The sequence below is a fragment of the Scardinius erythrophthalmus genome, assembly GCF_964197995.2.
Source record: "Scardinius erythrophthalmus genome assembly, chromosome: 19".
NCBI classification, from domain to species: Eukaryota; Metazoa; Chordata; class Actinopteri; order Cypriniformes; family Leuciscidae; genus Scardinius; species Scardinius erythrophthalmus.
In genome coordinates this window covers 19,084,621-19,112,060 of record NC_138239.1, presented here as the reverse complement: position 1 = coordinate 19,112,060, position 27,440 = coordinate 19,084,621, and the positions used below count along the sequence as shown (strand labels likewise).

Sequence of the window (27,440 nt, the reverse complement as noted above, 5' to 3'; positions counted from 1 at the left end):
TTACATTTAGGTATTAATACCAGATTTATGTACCTTATGACATTTTACCCCCAGTATATTCTGCACAGAACCACCAAGTCTAGGTGCATATGATTATTATAATTATGTTTGAGATAAATACAAATTTTAGCACTGTCCCAAACACCAACTAGACAATTTGGGACTTTTGATACATTTTAGGTTTTTGTAAGTTTAAATAAAGCTATGTTTTTTCCAGTTTCTGACATTGTGATGTTAGTCAAAAACAGTTGGGGAAGTGATATTTAAATAAAATAAATGGCATGTACAGTAATGCATTTAAAAGCTTTAAAGCTGCAGTAAAACCCGATTCTAACTTGTACAATGGGATCGATTGTATTATTGAACATGATAGTGACATTAGCGCCATGGACAGAAGGATAGAGCCTGTGGAAGCTTTGTTGTGATGGCAGCAATTATTTCCTTTGCAGGTTTAAGGCATGTGAGGTGTGTTCATCAGTCCAACACACTTCATTAATGACAACTCGCCCTCCCCTCACACAGTTTTGTACACTCACTGTGTGAATGAATGTCAGAGGTTCTCCTCATCAGAGGTATTTCAGTAGCTGCTGCAGTCACTTGGCTGAATAACGAACATGTTTGGTTGAATCTGTTGTGTGTTGTGAGAGGTGCAGTCCAACACTGTTGATTGTGATGATGATGATGATGCTGAGGATGAAGATCATCTGGAGGAATGAAGTCCTTCAATGCAGTGTAATTATCTCGTTGTAGTCTTTGAGTCCGGTGAGTCTTTCTTCGCTTTTTGAGACGAGGTTGATGGGTGGGTTTTGCTCTTTTTGGGGGTGGAGTCCTGAGGTTTGGATTTGGACTGCGACGGGCAAGGAGGTCTGGGCTGCTGGGGCTGTCGTTGCGTTTCATTGGCTATAGGCTGTCGGCGAATGCGCTGAGGCGAGGGGCTGTCGGTGCGAGAGGTGGCGTGGCTCCGCGGGGAGGTGCTAATGCTTCGAGTGGAATTAAGAGTTAAGGTACGAGTAATAGTACGTGTGGCGGTCCGACTTCCCTGTGAGTGGGAGGGGCCTGAAGATGGAGGACGGGGTGGAAGTGTTTTTGAGGGGCGGAGCTGAGGTTTAGGTGGCTGCTGATGGATATTTGTGTGCAGACTTGCAGACTTTTGAATCCTGGGATTGACAGAACTTTTGGTTCTGTTGGAGAGAGGAAAGAATGAGTCATATCACTCAGAGCTATTATAGGATAGTCTGTATAATTTTCCTTACATAGTTTGTCAGTAAAAGTGCCAAGCTAAATCTGAGGTTCAGTTTTCACAATTTTACATTTCACATTACGAGCAAGAAATTTCAAGAAAGTAAGTAGATTTTATAAACAGACATCCAAATGTGATGATGCCTCTGTCCTAAAATATAAAGGCAGCTATATATTTTGTATATTTTTATATACAGTTTTTTTATATAAATCCTTATTTTTTTTTATAACCCACAATTAGAGAGTACTGTTAAACCAGGGAAGAATCATAAAAACTATAGCTAATAATTATTTTGTTATGTATATTTATCATTCATAAAATTTTGCTATACTTATTTTTTATACTCTTTTATAATGGTTTTCCACGGAGGGAGTAAGGGAATTATGTATTCAAAAAAAAAAAAAAAGGTCCAGCTTAAAAAACGAATACAAAAATATATATGTACATCATTTTGTTACATATATATTTATTCAATTTATAAAAAAAAATATTTTTGCCATTTTTTCCTTCATTATATAGTATAGTGGACCACGAGATGCGATTCAAACTGCACTGCCCATAAGTCTATCGGTTCTGGCAGGCACATTTTATATTTGACTGATATATAAATACATACATCACAAACACATATCCATAGGCCTTTAGATGGAAAGGTTTATAAGATCATAAAAAACGTAAATCCAGTGAAATTCAGTGTGTTCAAACATTTAACTGGTAGTGTAGATTCAAATGAATGACTTCTAAATTGCAATTCTGTTCCACCAACCTGTATTGAATGAAAGACACAGATCTCTGGGTTTGCAGGAGGGTCGTGGCCCCCAGTTGGTCAGAAGACCCCCTGATGGGTGTGACAGGCCGAGGGATTCTGCTCCTAATTCTCCCATCTGCTCCTCTCTCTCCTCTCTTAGAGTCGTCTGATTGGTGGGTTTCATCCTCAGATGCGGTGGTTGAGAGTGTAGGGGAGGGCGAGGAGGCGGAGCGAGAACGAATCAGATGTGTTTGTTTGCGCTCCAGAACGAAGCGGGCCAGCTGTTGTTGTCGGCTTTTGCGAGTTCGCTGCAACTGCTCCTGACTCTGCGATGACTTGTCTGAGCCCATTTCATCCTCCGACATAAGAACAGGAATACGGCTCTGCCTCTGTGGGAGTGGCTTTCTATTGGGTGACTCCCCCTCCGGTGGAGACATGTCCTTCTCATCCTCCACCTCTGTATCTTTGTTTTGTTCAGGGGTCGGAGATTGACACTCTTCCTGCTCCTGTTCCCTTTGCAGGGCGACTTCTGGCACGACACCTTCTGGAACGACACCTTCCGTTTTGGTTTCTCTGGAGACTTCCTCCTCAATGGCTGCAGTCTCTGGCTGGTCATGTGACTCAACTAAAAACACAGTCTCTGCTTCCTCTCTGCCACTTTTATTTACTTTTTCTTCAGCCTGTCTGCCATTTTCAGCTTCACTTTCTTCTTTTTTCCTCTCATCATCTTCCCGTTCTACTGTAATCCTCTCTCTATTGCTCTCCTTTTGCTCTCGTTCACTGACCCCTTCCCTCTCCTCTTTCTCTCCACCCGTCACCTCACACTTAGGTATCAACTCATCCAGTCCAGGCGGGCGATGTCTGGCTGTCATGACATTGAGATGTGTAGTCTCAGCAATGTGGATGAAAGTGCGCTCCACCTTGGTGAAAGGCGGTGAGCAAGAACCGCTGGTGATTACAGCTGCAGATGTCATGATGATAGGTCTGGGCTCAGACCTAATAACAGAGGAAAGAGTCCCGGGTTCGGATTCCTCTGGTATGGGCCGCTCTCCCTGCGGTGTCAATGCGGCGAGTGTTCCCTGCCCGTCTCCAGGTGAGACTTGCCCGTTACCAGCAGACACAAGCACCAGCGTGCGTGAGCCCTCTTCCTGGTCGTGGTCCCGGTGGGCGGGGGCGAGTAGGGTAGACGCAGCGCCCTCCGGACTTCCCTCACTACTGCGCGGGCTTCCGTCACTGCCAGAACCTCCATTCTTTGCACCCTCATCTCTGAGATCGTCAAACATCAACACACCGGACACAAAGTCGACTCGCTTCATACGCGTCTGAGAGGAAGACGGTGAAGGTTCAGCCACTGCGATCTCCTGTAACAATGCAAGAAAAAGAGAAAATAAATGAGTGAAGTAATGTTAAAAGAGCTGGATAAGTTCAAATTAGTATTAGTATTAGAAAAATAAATATTTTTTTGCTTAATGCAATTTAATGCTTAATGCAATTTCATATACAACTTCTGTCAGGACCACTATCATCAAAGATGATTGAAAATTAGCATACAGTTTGGATTGGTGGTATGGTTCTGTTCTGGGCAAGAACTCCCTGCAGCCTAGCAAGGACAAGAGAAGGGACAGCAGCAATAACCCCCCTTAGGGTAAACAGAACAGAACCAACATAAATGTATTGCAGAAATCATTAATGTTCAATAATGTAATGCACAACATGATTCAAGAGAAATGAGTCTGAATCGAAGAGGAATATCAGAAGGCCAAGTCCTGACTGGATGAGAGGAGGAGCTGGGGATGGAGGAGGGTAATTGATTAGGGTAAGCGAGCTTGACTGATGTGACCTGCCAGAACTAACGCTGCGATTGATTTTTGATCAATTTAAAGCATTATTGGTGAATAAAAGTATCATGAATAGTAGAATATATTGAAAATTGATCAAAAATGTATCATTAAATTGATCAAAAGTTCATAATTTCATAATTTTGAAAATTATAATAAAAATGATTAAAACTTGAATTTTTGATCAATTTAATGCATCCTTGCTGGATAAAAGTATTCATTTCCAAAAAAAGCTTAAACCTTTGAACGACAGAACGTTATTACAAATCAGGTTTGTTGGCAAAATTTACAGACTTTTTCAAACTGTTTGCAATGAACAAATCAAACATAAGTAATTGAAATAGCTTAGCTATTTCCCCAAATTCAACTTTGAAGACTTCTGCAGTCTCAAAATTATTCAACACCCTGAATAGAATCCCTCACAACAGCACAAATCTGCAAAACAGGTGTTGTCTCAAGCACACGTGATGCAACTAATCAAGGGCTTCATTAGTTGCACCAGGTGTGCTTGAGCTAGAACACATGAAATATCTGAACTAGCTAGGTTTGTTGAGTGTCATGTTTGACTGCATGTTACTAATATGGCTAAGTCAATACAATGGTCCAAAAAATTAAGAGAAGTTATCATCACCATCACAAACAAGGAACAGGATACAAAAAGCGAATGCACTAAAATGTTCCTAGAGACACCGTTGGAAGCATAGTTTGCAAGCTCAAAGTTAAAGGAACAGTGGTTATATTTTCTGAGACCAGATTTCTGAGAAGGCAGGTTCAGAAAAACCCTCAAGTGACAGCAAAAGACCTGGAGCAAGACTTGGTGGCAACAGGTAGTAAGGCACGTACCAAACGCATGCGGTTTCCATGCCAGAACTCCAAGACATTCACCACTACTGACCCAGAAGCACAAGAAAAGTCAGCTCCAATTTGTTCGAAATCATATAAATAAGCCACAGAAGTTATGGGATTCTGTTCTGTGAGGCGATGAAACAAAACTGGAACTTTTCGACACTATGGATCAGCGGTATGTCTGGAGGAAGAAGAATGAAGCATACTGCATATATACAATTACTTTAGTTTGATTTGTTCATTGCAAACACCTGAAAGTCTGTAAATTTTGCCAATAAACCTGATTTGCAAAGGGGGTTGAATAATTTCGATCACAACTGTGTGTGTATATATATATATATATATATATATATATATATATATATATATTTAAATAAATAAAAATATAATTTTATATGCACAATAAGAATACAGAAATTAAAAAAACAATTTTGGACCACATTGTGAGAGAAGAGACCACAATTTAGTCATTTTTCTGATTATTTACTTGTGATTTGGTTGTATACAAGCTTTGCAGGATTGTCTTTTTAGAATGACATACATAGTTAAAAAGGCACAAAAGTCCATTTTACAGTGTAATATTTTTTAAATGATTTAGCCCATTTGTGATTTCAAGTGTAGACTCAAAGACAGTGCTCAGCCAACAGTATGTACAGCGATGGACACACACAGAGAGAATGAGACAGAGGAATGTGTTAGTACAGCAGCATGTTCAGCTATCTGTCCAAAGACTTATACTTTTACAAAAGCCAAAAATACATGCTTGTACATAATACTATTAAGTCTACTATATAGTCCCTATGGTGTTTATTGCACTAGCTATTTTGTGAAAGACTCTTGCAGTTGAAGTTTGACCCTGATTCACACATGTAACGCTTCTATGAGCAGGTCTGGGATTAGCTGATGATGACGAGTAACATTTATCAGCAATAAAAAGTCCAGCGTATGATACAAATTTTGACTCAAAAAATGTCTTCAAATTTCTTCATAACAATACTGATGTGTGAGAAGCCATCTACATGGTTTTAGACTTTTCCCAGCACGTTATTAAATAGATAGAAAGAATACATTTTAACGTTTTTCTATACAAACAGACGTTGCTAAACGCTGTTTCACGCTGCTCGGAGCTCAAGGTTGGTCTCTGGGGAGTTCAGACAAGCTCAAAGACTGACCCAGTTAGAGACAGAGAATGTGAGAGGTTATGAATGTTGAATGGCATGAAGCAGGACTGCAATGAAAAGCTGTTCGGCTTATAATGAATTTAGCATAAAACATGGTACTACATGTAACAACACTAAGATTCAGAAGTAATGGACATCATTATTTACAGTCTCTCAGTAAAACAGAGAAGAAATTTGTGACTCTTTAAATCTTTATCAGCGTGGAAACACTACATTTCCTTCCTAAGAAACTGAAAGAATTTAAATATACTAATAAAAAGATATTTGTCTTGTCAAGATTAAATCTGATCAAATGTGTATAAGCACTACCTTTCAAAAGTTTGGGGTCAGTTTGGGATAAAAAAAAAAGAAATCAATACTTTTATTCAGAATGGATGCATTAAATTGATCAAAAGGTAAATACATTTATAATGTTACAAAATATTTATATTTTAAATAAATGCTGTTCTTCTGAACTTTGTTCATCAAAAATTCCTAAAAATGTATCACAGTTTCCACAAATATATTAAGCAGCACAGCTGTTTCCAACATTGATAATAATAAGAATTGTTTCTTGAGCACCAAATCAGCAAATTAAAATGATTTCCGAAGAAAAAAAAAGGAGAAGAAGAATTTGTGATGGATCCTGTGACATTGAGAAATGGCTACTGAAAATTCAGCGTTGCCATTACATTACAATATAATAAAAAAAGAAAACAGTTAATAATTTCAAAATATTACAGTTTTTACTGTATTTTTGGTCAAATAAATGCAGCCTGGCTGACCATAAGATAATTCTTTCAAAAACATTAAAAATATCGTCAACCCCAAACTTTTAAACAGTAGTGTATTTGATGCCTCATCAATTAACAATCTTTGGGATGCAGAAATCATTACTATTACCAGTACTATTATCCTGCATAACAAATAAAAACCCGGGTTCATTTACAGCTGAGCTTTTGTATACATATATACACTCATTCAGTCTGTGCTACTCTTCTCCGTTAGGAAGACATTTGGATCAGCTGTTTCACACAATTCAGACTACAAACTCTTCTGAACATACACATTACAGTACATTGGTGATTCCAGATAAACAGTGGTTGGTGTAAATTGCATTAAAACACCCAAAGCAAAGCAGCACAGATGCTAGGAGCCAACTGAACACTGAGTTCCAAACCACTCAGAGTTTGGTGCAGTTGGCCCAGCGAGGCAAATTATAGTTTAAGAAGAAATTCTACATCTTCAGCAAGATGGCTCGCATATGCATTGATATCCAGCATTGAGTCATATAGCATTTCTACAGCATGAATTTTAAGTGAAACATTAATACACTGACAAAAAAATCAATCTCCCAACAGATATGTACATATCTCAACTGAACTGAGGCTAAAGGATAAAGCGATAATTTCAATAATGTGTGAATGCTACTTAATTTTTCATAGGAAATATCTAACACTGTGCACTAACCAGGCACAACCAACTTGTCTGTCTGTGAAAATGTGACACAATTAGCCAATCAGAACCAGTGTTTTATTGTTAACTCAAATTAAAACTATTAAAAATGAGAAATGTTACTGAAATAATAACTAACTGAAATAAATGTTTAAGTTGAAGTACTAAAATTACAAAAAAATAAGTTAAATAAACATGACAAAAATGCATAACAAAATTACTAAAACTTTATCTAAAATGAAAAATAAGACAACAAATATAAAAATAAAAGCTAATTCAAAACATTAATAAACATTATAATGTATGTATTTATGTATGTAAAAAAACGTAACACTTGTCAATTTATTGCATCGTGCCTGATTACTACACAATATGTGATCTAATTTCTATGACACCGATACTGAGCTTCTGCATTCAAAAGCTTATTCAAAAGCTTATGCATTGATTTATGTGACTATTGTGACTTTAAACACTAACATAGAATGTCAAGTCTAGGCCCAGGAACAAAAATGGCAACATTCATTTGCTGAATGATAAATTATAGTCAAGTTCAAATATCTGCATGTGTGCATCAAACCACTAATGCATGGGTGACAAAACCAAAGAAAGAGGCTCAGTCTTCCTTTTACGCTCCTATTGCCTTGATCTCTATTGCACTTTGATATATAATATATATAATATGTCTCTATTCCAGAACTTTATAAATTTCTCAACTCACTAACTATTAGTCAGATGTCTTGACATAGAGGATGTTGTTTATGTCTTTCTTGCCCTCAGATAAACACTGCTTAAGTTCACATAGAACCTAATATCCCTCTATCTGAAAGCAATATGCATATGTTTCTGTAATACTGACTTAAATAATTATGGCAGAGAAAATCATCTTTAAATTTATTTTTATAGCTAATATGGAAGACAATGTGATATCACAATTAATCTAGGCTACATGACCAAAAGTATGTAAACACACACCAAACCGACATTCAATTGTTAAGCATATCCTTTTTTAAACCATGGCCATTTACCTAAAAATGTTTAGGAGGAGGTTGTACGGCTGTATACCTGGGCTGCGTTTGACTCCACTTTTAGACATATACTCGTGAACTTCCCTAAGCATTTCCCCTCTGGGGGATCCCCATCGCCATTGTGCGTTCAACTTTGTCAAGTGAGCGAGGGAAGTTTATTTGGTTTTGACCAAGGGAGTAAATCTACTCAATATGTATGCTTCAGGCAGATCCATAGACCATGTGGACGATTTTAAGCAAAATTGTTCAAAGCCCATAAATACAATCACTTGTAATGTAACATAATTGCTACTGTTGACCAATAGGGGGCACTGACACCAAATTGATCGGGTGTGGTCAGTCTTGAGTGATAATTACACACGTAAAGTTTGGTGTCAATATGTCAAATATTTCCAGAGATACAGCCTCAGATGCAGTTTGGAATTATGCCATCAAATTCATTGATGCGGTATACGAAAATGGTTTTGTCTATTGACACTATATCCACAACTTTTTGCCGACATAGGTTGAAGATGATCTGACTCGAATTTGGTGAAAATCGGACGAACTAGGGGGAGTTCGAAAAATTACGTTTTTAAAGAAAATCAAAATGGAGGACAGGAAATTCGGCCAAGTCTGACAAAATTGGTATCCATCTTCTCAGCATGACTCAGGGAATCTATTAAGAGCAGTATCATTACAATAGGCATGCTGCACCGATTTTGTCTCTTGATTTTTGGTCAAACTGTTCAGTAGTTATAAGCAAAAATATCCATTTTCATATCTCCTGACCACTAGGTGACACAGTGGTGAAACACTGCACATACCCTCAAGTTATGCTTGCGATTATACGTACCAAGTTTTGTCTGGATACGAAACAGCATTGTGGAGCAGCATTGTCTATTTTGGCGTATTCTTCGTCAAATCTGCTTGACCATTATACGAGAACGGTTTGATAAATCAACTTGAATTCAGAATTGAAAAAAACAGAATTTTTGTCTGCATCGTCTAAAGATCATCTGGTTCGACGAACGGTCGTGGAAGAGTTTGCAAAAGTTCAAAATGGCGGATTTTTTGTTTTGTTTCTAGCCCTTAAGGTTCAAACAGTATTAGCATAAATGTGAGTGCAAATTTGGACAGTTGGTGGCACTAGAGGGATTAAGTTAGAGACTCTAAAATTGCTGTAGTTATTGTTCAGACTGTCCTCTATCTGTATGCAAAATTAGTCGGAAGAAGAAGAAAAAAGAAGAAGAAGAAGGAGAACAAGAAGAAGTATTGCATTTAAACACATTGCAAGGGTTCCGCCAGTAGTGGGCAATCGCGCAACTTAAGCAATGATGCACATCCGTGTAAACGAGATGGGGGAAGGGCATAAAAAAAGTAGACTTAAATGCAGCCTTGTTAGTAAAGGATGTAGCTGAAACAGCCAAATTCATTAAATAGAAATGTGTGTCCACATACTTTATCCATGCAGAGCATTTAATTCAGGCCTATTACTCACACATTGGACATGTGTACACACAACTCATTCTCTCTTTCTTTACTCATTTTCTCTTCTATAAATTGAAAGCACTCTGCTTGAAATGCCAGAGGATCCAAGCAACTGGATTATTTTATAGGTCCAAAGCCTTTGAACCCTGCACATGCTGTATATGATTAATGTCACACTTTCTCTCGGCTACGAAAGACCCCAATGAGAATCTATATAAAGAGATCCATCAGTTCAAATTCTGTCATGCTTGCTTAAGAAAGCCATTCATCCCGCCTGGAGGTGCATGTTGTGGCATTTGACAGGTTTTATATATGCTGAGATCATACTGATGCGAACAGACTGTGCAAAAATAGCTTAGCAAGCACTCACTGTCCTTCTAGTGTCCTATACGAACAAACAGCAGGTGAACACACCCTTTTTAAGTAACTGCTTTTGGCCGACATTCAACATTGAAAACACAATCACACTATCAGCCAATATCACATCTGTCCTCTTACACAGAACATGATGGTGTTATGAGATTCTAAGAGGCCAAAGCAACAACAACAACAACAAAAAATTATATTCTCATCACTTTAGTCAATGTGCCCGTCCCACCTGACACCAGCAGCTCTGCAAACATCCTCTAAGGAGGTAAAAATTATTATTTGTTTTGCTTTTTTTTTTTTTTTTTTACAAAATATTTAGTGTACAGTGTCTTTATGAGTAAATACATCTTACAGCATTGTACATAATTGCTTTGTTTTGGAGAATAATTTATCTTTCTCCAATTGTCCCAAGTAAGGGAAAATTCACCCAAAAATGACAATTCTGTCATCATGTTATTCCATACCTGTATGAATTTCTTTTTTCTGTGGAACATTAAAGAAGATATTTGTTTTCGTCCATGCAATGAAGAACAATGTGGTCCAAAAACAGCACTGACTTTTGGACATTTTTCAAAATATCTTCTTTTGAGTTCCACAAAAGTCATAGGGGTCGGAACAACATGAGGGTGAGTAAATGATAACACAATTGTAATTTTAGGGTGAACCTTTTAATTTAAAATATCCAATAACACATTTCAGTGGAGCTAGAGAGGATCTCATGTCTCGCTGACACACACACAATCTCTCACACACGCACACCGATCTCACAATCACAGACCAAGTTTATTGCCCAAGCTTCCATAATGATTTCTTTTCATCTATGGGCACAAAAGCGGGCACCGTACTCCTCTTCTATTAAAACGGCACCACACGTGTGCATCTGTGTACGTTGATGGTGGGTGAATCATGTCTTGTTCATAAGTTTGGCCAGCATTTGCTGAATGTGTAGGCGTGGTATATTTAGTACAGAATGCCGGGCTCTGGGGTTGCCCTGCAACAGGGGCATGTGTCTGCGATGGGCGTGACGGTGGGCGGGGCTGCTTTCAGCTGAGCGGCTGCGCTGAATGGCCGCTGCCCCGAGGGCGGGGTCGTGGGGGAAGTGCTCCGTGTCCATGGTATTGGAGGAAAACACGTACGACGCCAGTCTTCTCAAATGGGCGGGCCTCGGGAATGAGTGATGTGGGTGTGGCCTGTCCTCCTCCAACTGAAAAAGACCAATAAGAGTGGAGGAAAAGAGGAATCAGGCTGAGGAAAAACTAAAACGCGAAGTATTGAAAAAAATCGTGTTTTTTGTCTTTTTTGTGTGTGATGTGTGATGCACACACAAAAACACACCAATAAAAAACAAGTGATATACGATACATTATATCAAATGGGTGGTACAAACACATAGATGTGCTGTAACTCATTCAGAGGACAAGACCAGCCCACATCTGTCTAAACGCTAAAGACAGGCTTGATTAAGCTTAGGTGTGAGTGAATGTATATTCTACATGTTGTGAAGGAGCCACCGTGTGCACACAGACCCCTGGACCACCGAGGTGAACGTGATTTCACCAAGTACAACATGTTCCTTGATCAACGTCTTTGTTGATCCTGGAACAACATTCCGATCAACCAATCAGATTTTTGGGGACAAGATTACAGTTTATGTCTAGTTTAGGCTTACAACCAGGGTTAGGTGCTTCTACATCAGTGTTATTCACCTATCATTTCCCTCAGATTTTTGATCCCTCTGAGTAAAGATAGGGATTAGGACAATATTTTCAGACAGAAATGATGTTCCAGGATCAACAAAATATGTTGATCCAGAAACATGTCTTACTTGGCAAAATCACGGCGACCGTATGACCAATGAGCAAACTAAGCTTGGCTGTAAACTGTTGAGCATGACGTGCACACACACACACACACACACACACACACACACACACACAACTAGGGCTGGGCGATAAAACGATAACGATAATTATCGCGATATAATTTTTCTCGATAAAACGATATCAAGAGTTCGATAAATGTTCGATAATGTTTATGCGCCAAAAGCGGAACGAAACTCATTTGAACCGCGCGCCACACGGACCGTTTATCCGCTCGGCTCAAAGTCCAAACGGCAGCGCGAGCGCGAGCTCACTAGAGCAGATGCGTTTACTCTGATCGCTCTCGTCACGAGATCCATTGAGAAGCGCTTGAATTCAGCGAAGAACACAAATGTCTCCAGTTTAAAGGCAGATGAAACAGCGCTGACAAACAGGAGAAACACTGTGCGCAACGATACAGTCAGAAGGCTTTTCCGTCTACAAATTCCCATCATTTACCATGGATTTACTGTAACGTTACCCTAGTAATATTAACCTTACCATGAAATGTGGGATATACATATTGGATTGTATTATATTATTAATGTAGACAATGTATTAAAGGACTTATGGAATATCATTACAGTATTTAATAATGCATTTAGGCTACTGTTTTTCATACAAATACCATAGAAACCATAAAGTTACATTTTGCCATGATAGTGAGGTGCTACAGGCTATATGCCTGGTTTTATCTGTGGTTATCATGATCTAAATGCATGATACTGGATGACCAATGGTTAAGTTTAATAAAACTCAAACAGTCAGAATATTACATTTTACCAAATAAAAATTTGCACATGCAAAAACTAAGAAATTAATTGTCCAATAAAGATATTTATTTTGTTAAGGAAAAATGACAAATGTTTGAATGTTCCACCTCAGATTTGTGAAATGTTCACCTGTTTTGGCAAGTGTTTGTCATATGTTCTGACAATAAAGAGTAGTTTAAAACCAGTTAACGCTCTGGTTTCTACAACTTTCACTTAGAAGTCTGAAAAAAATCTGCCTTTAAACTTGAAAGAAATAAAGATTTGACTTTTATCGTGATAATTATCGATATCGACTGATATAAAAAAAATTATCGTGATATTTTTTTTTGGCCATATCGCCCAGCCCTACACACAACCATAGAACCCTAAAATAAGCAACTCAACACAAATGTATAGGATTACATAACACACTCACATATACATCAGGGGGGCGTATAAACACTCATATACAAACAATGTATGCTATTTATCTTGCAATACAAGTTATCAGTATCTTAAAAGTACTGTACTTGTACTGGTAATGTCATTATGTAAAATATGACATTGTACAAAAAAAATGAGATGTAAAATAAAATAACCCCAACCCTAACCCACCCAGCAGATAGGAGCAAATACTAGTAGTATATCCTAACACTTAAACACAACCTTAAACACACACACACACACACACACACACACACACACACACACACACACACACACACACACACACACTAGAGCACCCAGTGAGGGATATTTGTGGTTTCAAAAAGTGACTTTCAAGATTTCAGGAACTTCACAGAATCTTGTTTAAGCAGGGTTTGTTTGTTATTTGTTAAAATTAGTTAATGCATTAGATCTCATGTACAACAACACTTGTACATTCGTTCATATTAAATTAACGAATAAAACTTGAAATGTTAAAAATGTACACAATTATTATTATTTATTTATTGGAAAATTCAGCTGTGTATCACAGGAATAAATTACATTTTCAAATATATTAAAATAGAAAACTGTTTTTATTTTTTATTTATTGTAATAATATATTTTTTTATCAAATAAATGCAGCCTTATTGAGCTGAAGAGACTTCTTTCAAAAACATTAAAAACCTTATCGACCCCAAAAAGGTAATATATAATAACAATATTTTTAATAAATTCTGTACCGAATGCATGTACTAATGTTCACCCTTGTTGTAAGCTGTTACCGTTTTTTTATTGTTTATTGTGTTTATTCACAAAGATGGAACAAAACCAAAAAACAAACCAGTGTACCGAGTACAGACAAAAATTAGACAGGTGTTGGGTCCTAAGAAGCATGTAGTCTTTCTCTAAAAGGCTTATAAAGACAACATGAAATCAAAAATGGCCATCTTTACTTTTAATAAAGTAAACTATTAATTTGATCTATTCATCGTTATTCTAAAAAGCCTAAATAACAAATAAAAATTAAAAAATAATAATTGCTCTTCCTCTGAAATGACAATCCTTTCAGCCCATTTGCTACAGTAATTTTTGTTGTTGTTGAATATCCTATTTCACTCAGATATGTCACATTACAAAACTAAAATGAGCCGTGTAGTACTCATGAAAACAAGCATGTACTCGCAGACCAATGGCATGTGAAAAAATTGTAACATGCAATAAATTATATTTCAAACTAGACTTAAAATGATAGGTCAACCAAAAAACACCTTCATGTTGTTCCAATCCCATAAGACTTTGGTTGATCTTCGAAAAACAAATTAAGATAGTTTTAATTAAAGATTTTATTCAGGCTTTTATTCACATATAAATTCATGAGTCACGCGCTTGGTTCTCATGTGTGCGTGATGCATGAAAACCAATACATTAAAATTAATTTAAATCTGTTCATCGTAAATTAAATCTGTAAAATCATATAAAGCGATCATATCTCTTCACAAGGTTTGGATGAAACCGCTTGATTAATATAGATTTGTTTTACGACGCCTTAACCTTTTTGGATCTTTTAAGTTTATGGTTACCTGGCCTTTCAATGGAGTGACAGAAACATCTCAGGTTTCATTAAAAACATCTTAACTTGTATTGTGAAGATTAACCAAAGTCTTATGGGTTTGGAACAACACGAGGGTGAGTAAATGATGACAGAATTTTCATTTTTGGGTGAACAATCCTTTTAAGCTTTCAAAAAGCTGTTATCAGGGTGCTAAAGATCATCAAACATATAAAGTAATAAGGTTCATTAATACACACACTTGCCCACACATACACACCCAGGTGTGACTTACCGGGCCATCGGGTCCAAACGGCTCCGACTCCCTCCTTCCTGGGCAGGTTTGAGGCAACGAGTGACAAGGTGAATGGGCGGGGCTTGGTCCCAGACCCTGCTCCTCTGCTACAATCATCACCCCACGTTGAGTTTTGGGCCGTACAACAACCTCAGCTCCACCCATCGCGTGCACCGCTCCTCTCCTTCTTCTCTCCTCGTGGTCCTCTAGAGGGCGTAATTCCTCTGGTTCCTCATCTGTGGTGCCTGAGGTGGTGGGCTCTGCCCCAGGATGGAAGTCTTTCAACTCAGTTTCTTTATCAATCATCACCCACTCCCTGCTGTCAAAGTCCTCCTCTTCTGCTAGAGGGACTGAGCGGATGAAGGCATTGCTGTGGGCCTCCTGGTCACCGTCTGCAGAGACATCATGGCGGCCACCGGCCAGTCTTTCTCCCTGTCCAGCGTCTAAAGAGAACATCTGAGCAGGCTGGGAAGAATAGACGTGCCTGGATGGAGAACCCAGCATGTCCAAACGAGAGCTGCCACAAAACACACAAAGACTAAGATACAGAATCAACTGAACAACAATATATTTAAAAGTATTTTACTACAGAATACTACTGTTATTTTGTTTTGTTTTTTAAAGAAATTAATACTTGTATTCAGCAAGGATGCATTAAATTGTGTTTAATTTAAATTGCATAAATCAAAGGTCACAGTAAAGACAATTTAAATGTTATAAAAGAATACAACATTCATTTGATCTTTTAAGTTATGGTTACCTGGTCTTTCAATGGAGGTCAGGTAATCAAATGAAAAGGAACAAATGAATGTTGTTCTTTTGAACTTTCCATTAATCAAAGAATCCTGAAATAAATGTGTAATGCTTTCCACAAAAGTACTGGTGTTTAATTTCTTGAGCACCAAATCAGCATATTAAAATGATTTCTGAAGGATCATGTGACACTGAAGACTGGACTAATGACGCTGTAAATTCAGCTTTGCCATCACAGGAATAAATGACATAAAAAATATTAAAATAGAAAACTGTTATTTTCAAATTTCACAACGTTACATATATTCAAAAAAACCAATGTAGCTTAAGAGAAGCACAAAATACTTTTTTCAAAAAAATCTATACAGCATGTTTTGAATAAAATTACAGCAAAATAACTATAATAATTTTATATTTGTGTTTCATCGAGTTTAATCTCGCTTTAATCTCTATATCCCTAAAAACAAATTTTCTGAACTGTGCTCAAATGTTGTTGTTTGGCATAATTAGCTACAATGTGCTATTATTTCTGTAAACTTTTAATATTACATTTAATAATTAATAATTTAGACACCAATAAATATGGTGAATGTTTACTATATCAAATATGATAATATTTATCACTAATAATAATTAACAGTCCTATGAGATAATTCCATAATTATATAATTAATGATAGATTAGTCAGAAATGTCAACAAAAAGGGTTGAAAAAAATATATCTTAGGATTATACTTCATTATACCCATTAAAAACTGCATTAATCTTTTTTGTATTTTTTTTAGCATGCCAAGCCATTTTGATCTTAAAAATGTCATATGTTTCCATAATAAGACAAGCATGCACTTTCCTTTCAGTAAATTCCCATGTTATAGTACAAAACAAAAACCTTACATGATTTCTTCTCAGAAAGCCACTTTTGAATGCTTTTATTACCAACAAGACACATGAGGTCAAGTGACTTTTAGAAAGCTAAATGTCAGCCAGAGGGATAGAGTGATAAATTTTACCGTTTATCTGCACCATCTCCTCTATCCTCTGCAGCAGACAGGCGGTCTGATTCTGGGCTGTTTACTCTCCGGTACCTTGGAGGGCGGGCCTGAGCGTCTGCTTCTCCGCCCCTCGCTGGGGAAACTGACCTCCCTCCTCCGGCAGGCTCTTCCCCATCCTCTGATGCTACTTGTGTCTAGGAGGAAAAGCCGTTTTAAACACTTAATTGATCTAAAAGCATGTTTCAAACTAATTAGAATCCAATTAATTTGAATAATTGGGCATTATACATCTAAAAATAGTACCTTACTGATGCTGATCCTGAGTTTGTTACGATTGAAGTCAGTTTCATCCCATCTTTCCCCAGCAGGTGGGGCTGGAGCAGGTTCGCTAGGCCTCCTGGGTATCAAAGCAGGTGGGGCATTCTCTTGGTCATCTTCAATTAATTGTTCATCTTGAAGAACATCATCAGTGTTTTCCCTCGGTAATTCACCAGGTACCAGTGTCACATTCACCACCCTGAGAGAGACAATTCAAAGCCCTATCAGAATGGCATCCATATCATTCAAAACCATATAAGAATCACAGTCATTTCAAATCCCATTGTGGAAATGGTCTAATACTGTTGTAAGCGTAATCTTACCCCACGATGGCAGCAGTTTGCCGTGTGTTTTGTTGCGGTGGTGTGTGTGTGCTGCTGGGGAGGGCCGTATCTGTTCCAGATTTTTCCCAGTCATACGGCTCATTTTCTGTTATCACCCTTTCTTTCATGCTGTTTTCAAATACTGACATTAGCAACTAGACCAGGAAGAAGAAAAGAAAGAAAATTAATTTACAGACTGAAGTCTTCGTATATACTGTATATATATGCCGTGCAAAAGTTTAGGGTTGATAATGTTTTTTCAAATGTAATTGTAATGTAGTCTCTAATGCTCACCAAGGCTGCAGTTACAGGTATTTGATTAAAAATACAGTACAATTGTTTTCTGTTTTAACATTTGTAAATTGTAATTTATTCCTGTTATGGCAAAGCTGAATTTTCAGCATTATTAGTCACATAATCCTTCAGAAATCATTAAATTACACTGATTTGGTGCTCAAGAAACATTTCTTACTATCAGTGTTCTTATCAGTTGTGCTGCTTCATATTTTTGTGGAAACCAATGATTTTTTTCAGGATTCTTTGATGAATAGAAAGTTTTAAAGAACAGCATTTATTTGAAGTAAAAATCTTTTTGTAACATTATAAATGTTTTTACTGTCACTTGATGTATATACATAAATGTATATATATGTATATATATATATATATATATATATATATATATATATATATATATATATATATATATATATATATATATATATATATATATATATATATATATATATATTCCTTCATCTTTTTTCTCTGACGACCACAAAAACTCTTTCCCAAATTGAATCAATATGCTCATTAAGCTATGTACAAACATCTAGCGGTTGGTCTGACTAACTGTTGCCACACACACACACACACACAACAAAATTCAATAAGGAGGTAAGAGCACAGGAAGTGGGTGATTAGAGGTGTGTGTGAAGGGTTTACCTGATATTCAGGTTTGGTGAAATAATCCAAATCCAGCACATGGTCATAGAAGACATGAAACTCAGCTGGCATGTGTTTCAACAACATCCTGTGCTCATAGCGCTCTTTAATCTGTCCCACCTGCTCCTGTTCACCAGACACACATTATAGACACAATTAACAACTCTGAAGGCTTTAAATATTTTAAACAAAAAGCTCTTAAGACTGAGTACAACAAGGGTTAATTCACTCAATTCAGTTCTATTTTCTTCATAGTCCCTGGCTAATGTGAGTGTGAAACAACTGTCTTACCTTATCTTTTATCTTACGCCATGGTAACTGTCCAACAGTAAACTCTACCAGCATATAAAACAACGACCACAAATCATCATGACGACCCATTTCCTGTTAAGAAGAAGAAGAAAAAAAAAATTTAAAATTGTAAAATCTTCTTTTAAAAAATAATAATAATAATAATAAATCTCATTGTATCTTATTCTGGCCAAGAATCATCCAGTTCGATATTGCATAAAGCCAAATGAACATGTTTCATGAATATGTTTGGATTGTGTTTGGTCAGTGGGCGTCCTCTCTGAGGCTGACACTACACTTACCTTGTTTTTATGAGCGTTAATGGAAGCGTAGCGTACTGTTCCTCTGAACCCAGCCACCGTCCTGGGCTAAAGCAGAACATTTAAAAGAGTCTCATAATAAGAATTCATATCACTTTCATTTTATACTTTAACACTTTGGTTGGAATAAGTAAATACATAATCAAAACAAAGCAAACATGGAAAGGAAATATAAGGAAGGGTGGAGCAACAGGAATTATGTATAGCTACTTTTCATAATTTTTTGAAGTTTTTTGGGATTCTTAGTCTGATTGAGTTTTAAGAATTAAGTTGAGATTGAGAATTAAGTTTCTTACATAGAGATAGTAAAGGTGTATGATTCAGGTACAGTATGAGAAGGTACGGCAGGGGTGTGTGGATATGTCCAAAGGGGTATGTTGCAGGATTCAGCATTTGAAATTTAAGGGCACAACCATTAGGGAGGATTGTGTAATTTCTAAAAGCCTTCAGAGGGTAAGGAAGGAATCTTTCCAAAATTTTGGAAAACTCACAATATGACTGTCGCTATGGTAACAGGGACAAACATCTTTGGCGAGGGAGCATGCGATTCAACATGAGAGCCAAAACAGAACTGCAAAACAAAACTGAGAAAAGTGAAACATAAAAATGAATTCAAACATACAAATAATAACATTTATTAGTGAAAGGCAAATAAAATAAATAAATAAATAGGGATGCATGATACATTAACCCACTGGAGCCATACAAATTACTTTTATGATGGATGGATGCACTTTTTTGGGCTTCAAAATCTCAGTAACTATTCACTCCCATTATAAAGCATGGAAGAGCCAGGATATGTTTTAATATAACTCCGATTGTGTTTGGCTGAAAGAAGAAAGTCATATACACCTAGGATGGCTTGAGGGTGAATAAATTATGTGATCATTTTCATTTTTGGGTGAACTAACCCTTTAATGGAATTGGCCAGAAATGTGATATCGGTGCATCCCTAGAAATAATTCCTGAAACATAAAGCATCACAACTAAATATAAAAACTGCACATGCAAGAACCAAATGTGAAAAATGTTGCTTATTAGGATAGTAATTTTTGAGCTATTTCCATTGAAAAAAATTAAATAAATAAACATTTAAAAACTAACACAAATAGTATTTGAGAGACTATAGACCTTATGCACCAGAGAAACAAGGGCGCCGCCATCTTTGGAAAATTGTCTTTTAACTTCCGTTTTGCGGTCGCTCTGTATATTTATATGGCATTTCTGTCCAGGAGTAATTAGCTTTTTAAGTGGATTTACTTAATGTAAAGTTAACGAAAGTTATCATGAGGACTGTAATGTTTAAAGCAGATGACTTAACAAATGTAAATCGACCGGGAAGATTTTAAAACGAGCCGTTCATTAATAAACACGCAAAACGCTGTGAAAATACAGACCGGAAGTCAAAAGACAATGAGCGCAGCGCTGAAAAGGGGCGGAGCTACATAAGGTCTATAAGGAAGAAGAAGAATCTACCACATAATAAAGCAAAAGCAATACTTACTGGCCGCACCTCCCCATTTGTATTAGTGTACTGTCGTGCCAAACCAAAGTCCAGCATGTAACACTTCCTACAGGTAGACGGCAATCGGCCCATGGCAAAATTTGACTAAGGATAAGAGAGAGACCAGAATCAGTTGACAGAAGCCAGGTAAATGGATTGGGAAAGATAAGAGATGAGACAGTGAGACGTACAGGTTTAATGTCTCGGTGCAGGAAGCCCACAGAGTGAATGGCTTCAATGGACTCCAAGATCTGTTTCCCCAACCGTAGAGTCGTGCTCATACTGAACGTCCCTCTAGGCATACTCCTCCTGAGATCAGCCAGATTCCTTCCCTACAGAAAGAGAGAATCAGCTGCAGTTTCTTTCACACACACATCCGAATAAGAAGTTTAAAAAATACTGTACCTGCAACTGCATGACAACGTAATTGAACTTGTCATTTCTTCCACATCCAATAAATTTGCAAACATGATTCTTTCCTGCACAAGAAATGAAAGCAGTAATGTCACAGATATCACACTGAAATCACACATACGAAACACATTCGGCGAGCAGGTACAGAGGCGGTGACATTAGGAATTCCAGCATGTCCTCCATGAAGGTTATAAAGACATGTGAGAGCGGCGAAAAAGAGAGGGAGGGAGAAAAAGTGTGGTAACCTCACTTTCCTTCAGTTCTTCACGCTCATTAGTCATACAAACTCCCAGTGGTATGCCTGAACTACAGCTGAGGCTAACTGCCTTGACAGGCATGAAAGTCACAGTGTGTCTCTGTGTGTGTGTTTCATATGTGCACATCTGAAAACATTATGATTGGCATATTAACAACAGATGAACTGTCACATATTTTTCCAGATCCTGCTTGATGCCTTATTATCTAAATACAAAGATGTACTGTACACTACCCCATATTTAATGTTTAATGTTTTTGAAAGAAGTCTCTTATGCTCACCAAGATGGCATTTATTTGATTAAGACCACAGTAAAAATTGTTATATTAAAGGGTTAGTTCACCCAAAAATGAAAATTCTGTCAGTAATTACTCACCCTCATGTTGTTCCAACTGCGTAAGACCTTCGTTCATCTTCGGAACACAAATTAAGATATTTTTGATGAAATCTGAGCCATGTCTCACTCCTCCATAGGCTGCTATGTGACCGAAACTTGCTGGCCCAGAAAAGTTATTAAAAAGATCGTTAATATAGTCCAAGTAACTCCAGTGGCTCAATCTTAAGTATATCAAGCGACGAGAATACTTTTTGTGCGCAAAAACAAACAAAAATAACGACTTTATTCCACTTTTCATTTCCTTCTCTCTGGACCTCTAGTTGGTTCGCGTAGTGTTTTTGCGCAGCGCGTCTGTGTTACACGTCACCACGTAGGCTCACTATTGGCCGACGCCGGTCATGTGTGTGATGCGTGATGACGTGCAACACAGACGCGCAGCGCAAAAACACTACGAGGCCCAGAGAGAAGGAAATGAAAAGTGGAATAAAGTCGTTATTTTTGTTTGTTTTTGCGCACAAAAAGTATTCTCGTCGCTTGATATACTTAAGATTGAGCCACTGGAGTTACTTGGACTATATTAACGATCTTTTTAATAACTTTTCTGGGCCAGCAAGTTTCGGTCACATAGCAGCCTTTGGAGGAGTGAGACATGGCTCAGATTTCATCAAAAATATCTTAATTTGTGTTCCGAAGATGAACGAAAGTCTTACGCGGTTGGAACAACATGAGGGTGAGTAATTACTGACAGAATTTTCATTTTTGGGTGAACTAACCCTTTAATGGTAAATGGACTGCATTTATATAGCGCTTTCAATAAACCCATGGCCACCAAAGCGCTTTACATACGCCTCACATTCGCCCATTAATTTACTCATTCATACACCGACGGTGGTGTCAGCCATGCAAGGCGCCATCCAGCTCGTCGGGAGCAGCTGGGGTTAGGTGTCATGCTCATGGACACCTCGACACTTGGTCAGGTGGAACCAGTGATGGAACCACCAACCTTCCGGTTTGTAGACAACCTACCACTGAGCCACTGCCGCCCTTGTGAAATATTGTCGCAAATAAAAATCACTTTTTCCATTTTAATATAATTTAAAATATAATTTATTCCTGTGATGGCAAAGCTGAATTTTCAACATCATTACTCCAGTCTTCAGTGTCACATGATCCTTCAGAAATCATTCTAATATGCCTACTAAAGAAAACACTGATTCAGTGAAAAGGTGTACTATCAGAAGTTTATAGAGGATACGTAAATGTTGTTTTATTTTATTTATAACACAATCTACCAAGCTTTTTTGGGGGGTTAAATAATAGCGCAAGCACCAGTAAATTGACTAGCGCAAACCTTAGTAAATTTAGTAAACCTGATTCAATTCATTTAAATACTCTCCTCCCATAAATGTTGCGTCTAAAAGGGAAACTCCTACAGGGTCAGCTACAAAAATAGCCCTGTCCCTGCCTTTTCAGCACTAATTTCTCCCTGCGTGTCTTTAGTACATCCTGACAGTAGTTTTTTAATGCCAAAAGAGGGTTTGCACTGGCACCAAGCTGTTAGTAAATCTGGCCCTTAGTGTCTTGGAGATGGATGAGATGGATAATGGCTCAACTCAAATACAGTTTGATGCTGCAAGTGACACAATGACCTGTGCTGTTTGTCAACAGCTATCTGATTAGCTAACTTGAATATGACACTAAATGCATACACATCCTCTCAGTCTCCTCACCTTGAAGTTTCTTTAGCACAGCAACCTCCATCTTTAGCACTTGTTTGGGCTGTTGGGCGGATTCCACTTTAAGAGCCACATTCTCCCGTGACAACAGGTCGCAGGCCTCATATATCTCCCCGAACCCTCCACCCCCAATCTTCTTCAGCTGAATACACAAACAATAGCAAGGTCAGTCATAGCAGAGCACTGATTTCACCTGTGTGTCATCTATTCCACATGCTTTGAGTCAGAGCTGGTCTCGCACAATATACGCTCTTAAAAAAAAAGGTTCCAAAGATGGTTTTCACAGTAATGCCATAAAAGAACCATTTTGGGTTCCCCAAAGAAATTTGTGTGAAGAACGTATTAATAATCTAAAGAACCTTTTTTCCACTATAAAGGCCCTTTTGTGCAATGAAAATGAATGTTAAAGCTCCTTCTTAAGATGCCAATAAAGGACCTTTATTTTTAATGCACATCGTAAATAAACATGTCCTGAGAAAGTCCCTTAGCTAAACAGGACAAATTCAGCTAAAACAGCTAAATTCACCGAAGAGAAAAGATTTTGTGGATTGTAACAGGCTGGATTTGTACTTACATGCAATAAATTGTATCACAAAATTTGATTGTCTGAGTTATTTGAGCTGCTCCGATCTCTGAGCATATTACTAAACTCAAGAAAGATTTAATTCAATTCTGTGCATTTCAATTCTAGTAGCATGCACTAAACATATCAGTTAATCTTGGCTTAAACATGCTTTATCACATGGGTTATGACAGGATTCAGTTTAAGCCAGTAACAGATGAGTCAGACTCTGTTTTACGGACCACCACCATCCCCATCAAAGATATTATTACAGTAAAACAACCACAAATCATTTCTGAGGACATCTGCTTTAAGGAGAAGTGCTATGAACTGGCCCACAACCAAATGGTTTGGGAGAATTTTGGAGAGAAGCCAGACTGAGTTGATTTAAAAGCATCTGCTGTCATATGTGGACCATTTTGTCCTGTGCGATTAGGCCACAAAGGCAACAGACACTTTAGGCATCTTTATTCCATGAACACACTCCCACCTAAATATAGACAAACACACACTTACCACTTTCCAGCGCTCTTTCACCAAGCAGTTGGGGGGCAAGATGTCGACCTGCTCCCCCGCCCCGTTCATGTTTTCGTCGCCGTGGACAACGGGCCCTACGCACTGCATCGGCTGGCCAGAACTTTACCAAACCCTGCCATTTACCTGAAACACAGTGTGCACACAACTGCTAAACTAGCATGCCACAATATTGCATTTTAAAATATTGCACTGTGGAGTCAAATACAACTATTTTTTATTATTAATTATAATTTGAGTAAAAAATACCCCCTGAAAGAAACAACAGGGATTTGAGAATGCTTTCGTATTTGGAATATTCTCATTTTGCTTACAAAATCGTACATATTCCTCATTCATTCATAATAACCTTTCTATTTTTTTTTTACTTAAACTTTCTGAGTATTTCCAGGTTTAAATCCTGACATGAAAGTATTCCCCTAAAATAATTGACACATTCAGAAAACAAACTTGAATGCAAATGAATAGCTTAAGGAAAATCATCATCTTTAAGCTCTAAATGCAAAAGAAGTATCTACAAAACCAACCCAACACAAGACAAGTGACAACAAAAATAGCATTGTGTCTACCAGAATGAAGAATACAACACAGACAACCAGAAGGAACAGACATATGTTTCTCTGGAGGTCATAATCTGGGCCTGGGCTTTTTTCCATAATCAATGAACCCTTTTTAAGGTCGTACAAAGGCATTCACTGCAAAAATTTGGCCAAAATAACATACATTTCATTCATTCCAACAGTCTTAAACCACTGTTGAACATGCTGTTTACAAAAACAGAGAATTCTGAAAACAGTCACACATATTCAAAGACCCTGAACAAGAAAAAAAAATCCTCTACCGCCTCTTCGAGATTTCTGTAATGTCTGCAGCAGAGTATCAGGTATCCACTAGAGCCGGTCAGACACAGAGGCCCTGTCTGTCAAAACTGGACTACACCCTTAAGCATGCTCTCATAATGTTACAGGCATTTATTAACCATATAAAAATGGAAACAGCGATTATTTTTCACATGCTTCTAGTTTATATTCGCATACTCTGTGTATGCTTAAATCCATAACATATTTTAGACATTTCTTTCTGTTTACCGTTATAAAACACAATCACTCTCACCTAAATTGAATTTTGTCTCTAAAGAATGCGATGGGTTATAAATGGATCTAATTAATAAAACTGAAAAGACTCTCACCTTAACACTTCTGACACCTTCATCTGAGAAAGTTAATTCATAGCCATGTAGGCCTAGGTATTTTAGGGAATACCTCGTCTTATTCTCCACCCTTACCATCCAGAACAGCAAATCAGGATGGTATTTCAGTATACATAATTATTCATAATTATACCATCAGAAAAAAATCTATCAACTTATTTTACAATCCAATGGATTGCTCAAAAACACATATAAGGTAAATGCTTTAAATGTCAGATAAATGTAGGCTATCATTTATACAAATAATGTATAGTAATGTTATGGCAATGTACAGTAAAATCTGGCAGCTGTGGTTGCCAGAACATTTACAAACATAAAAAGTGATGTTACAAGCACTAAGGGATATCATATTGTTCGCTGTATTTTACTCTCCGTAATTATATGTCATTACATAAAATAACTTTTATAGTAAGCATAGTAAACATTACGTAAAAAATAAGCTTGCAACAGAAAGCATGATGATTAAAAAAATCAAAAACAAACTCTCTAAATTAAATCTAAACAACTGAGACAATCATGCAAAGAATTGTGGGAATGCCTATTTATCATAAATTAATTTAATTTGTTAATTTGTACCTTTTTACTAAAAACATAATTTTATCAATTTATTGCAAGAATATAAGTATAACAGTTATATAAAATATCACTATAAAGTAATTCATACTTTTTATTTTAAAAAAATCAGTATTGTACAATCAAAATTACTCATATTCTATAACACTTTTTACAGTAGCCTAGGCTATATAATAGGCCTAACTTACATTAAATCCATTACTTTATAATACTCAGCAGATCATTTGATAATGTTCAGTCAGATGGTTTGAAATATCTTCAAATGTGTTTTATGCTGAATATCTTATGCACAGACACCTGATTAAAAAACCTGACTTTATGCAGGGTCCAAAGGATAAACCTCAGTCTCATCATGCAGCAGGCTCTCCACCTGTTTGCCTGGACAACTCTACACTTTAACAAAATGATAATGACATTCTGATTGCATAAGCATTCGCAGAGAGCACTTCATTATTCTGAGTTAACTAAATGTCAGGCGCACAGGACTGCGTGGGCTCAGTCTCCTGACATCTTCAGCTTCTTTCTCCGCAGTGCCAAAAGGATCCGTCTGCACGAACCCCACCCAAACACGGGCTCATCCAATGAGCAGCCCTGAAGGCTAAGCCCCGCCCCCAAACCGTCGTTTGATCACCGTCCATTGGGGCAATGCCTAACAATCATCAGCACATTCCCCTGCTCGAGCCTGAAGCGAAAAGCACTTTGGGATATGTCGTTCATCAATGAGACAATAGACATATACGGAACTGGTCATTGTCAACTCTGGAAAAACTACAACTCCCAATGACAGGCCACGTGAGCTGTTGACGTACAGCTGCATTATGTGGCATGTAATGTAAATTATTCATGATTTTTCTTAAGCATAAATAATATATATATAATATGGGTTAGTTTCTATTTTTGACTCGGGCCCGAGTGCCTTAATAGTTTGTCAAGACCGTGACAGATTTTGTTTCGCGTGCCCGGTTGGGCACCTGGGCCAGCGCAGCATCACTAATTGACAAGGTGCCAACATACACGGGACAAGCTGATTGCTACTGAGCAGCGCTTTGTTTAAAAAAATATTTTGGCAAACAAAAAACGATCGACTAACCTGTTCTTCTGTCGTCGGAGTAAAATCTCAAAGTGAGAGTTTAAGGAGAGCCGCATAATTCCGTTGGCGCGACCGCTGCGCCTCTTCCCCTGGTTGATGCTGCACCATTTTCAGCCTCCTCTGCTCCTCCGCTCCTGCACTGATTCAGCATCGCACGGATACTCCCACTATGCACCGCGCACATGCGTGACAGAGGACGGCTGTTGCGTAGCAACCCGCAAGGCGTGAATCCCCCTCATCTGCAGACT

At 37.6% G+C, this 27,440-nt stretch overlaps 1 protein-coding gene across 1 annotated transcript; it reads right to left on the bottom strand.

Annotated features, from left to right (window-relative positions):
- Window positions 1-736: 736 nt before the first annotated feature.
- On the bottom strand, window positions 737-27,333 carry ttbk1b (tau tubulin kinase 1b; the record flags this gene model as incomplete). Its single annotated transcript, XM_081394106.1, has 15 exons — window positions 27,193-27,333; window positions 24,302-24,445; window positions 23,218-23,365; window positions 20,886-20,959; window positions 20,672-20,812; window positions 20,481-20,585; window positions 18,959-19,024; window positions 18,657-18,749; window positions 18,366-18,491; window positions 17,421-17,575; window positions 17,083-17,296; window positions 16,798-16,973; window positions 15,036-15,552; window positions 2,007-3,349; window positions 737-1,181 (listed from the first exon to the last, which is right to left on the bottom strand). Exons 2-15 carry the CDS (start codon window positions 24,407-24,409, stop codon window positions 737-739), a joined length of 3,711 nt encoding a protein of 1,236 aa, XP_081250232.1. The 5' UTR covers window positions 24,410-24,445; window positions 27,193-27,333.
- Window positions 27,334-27,440: the final 107 nt, after the last annotated feature.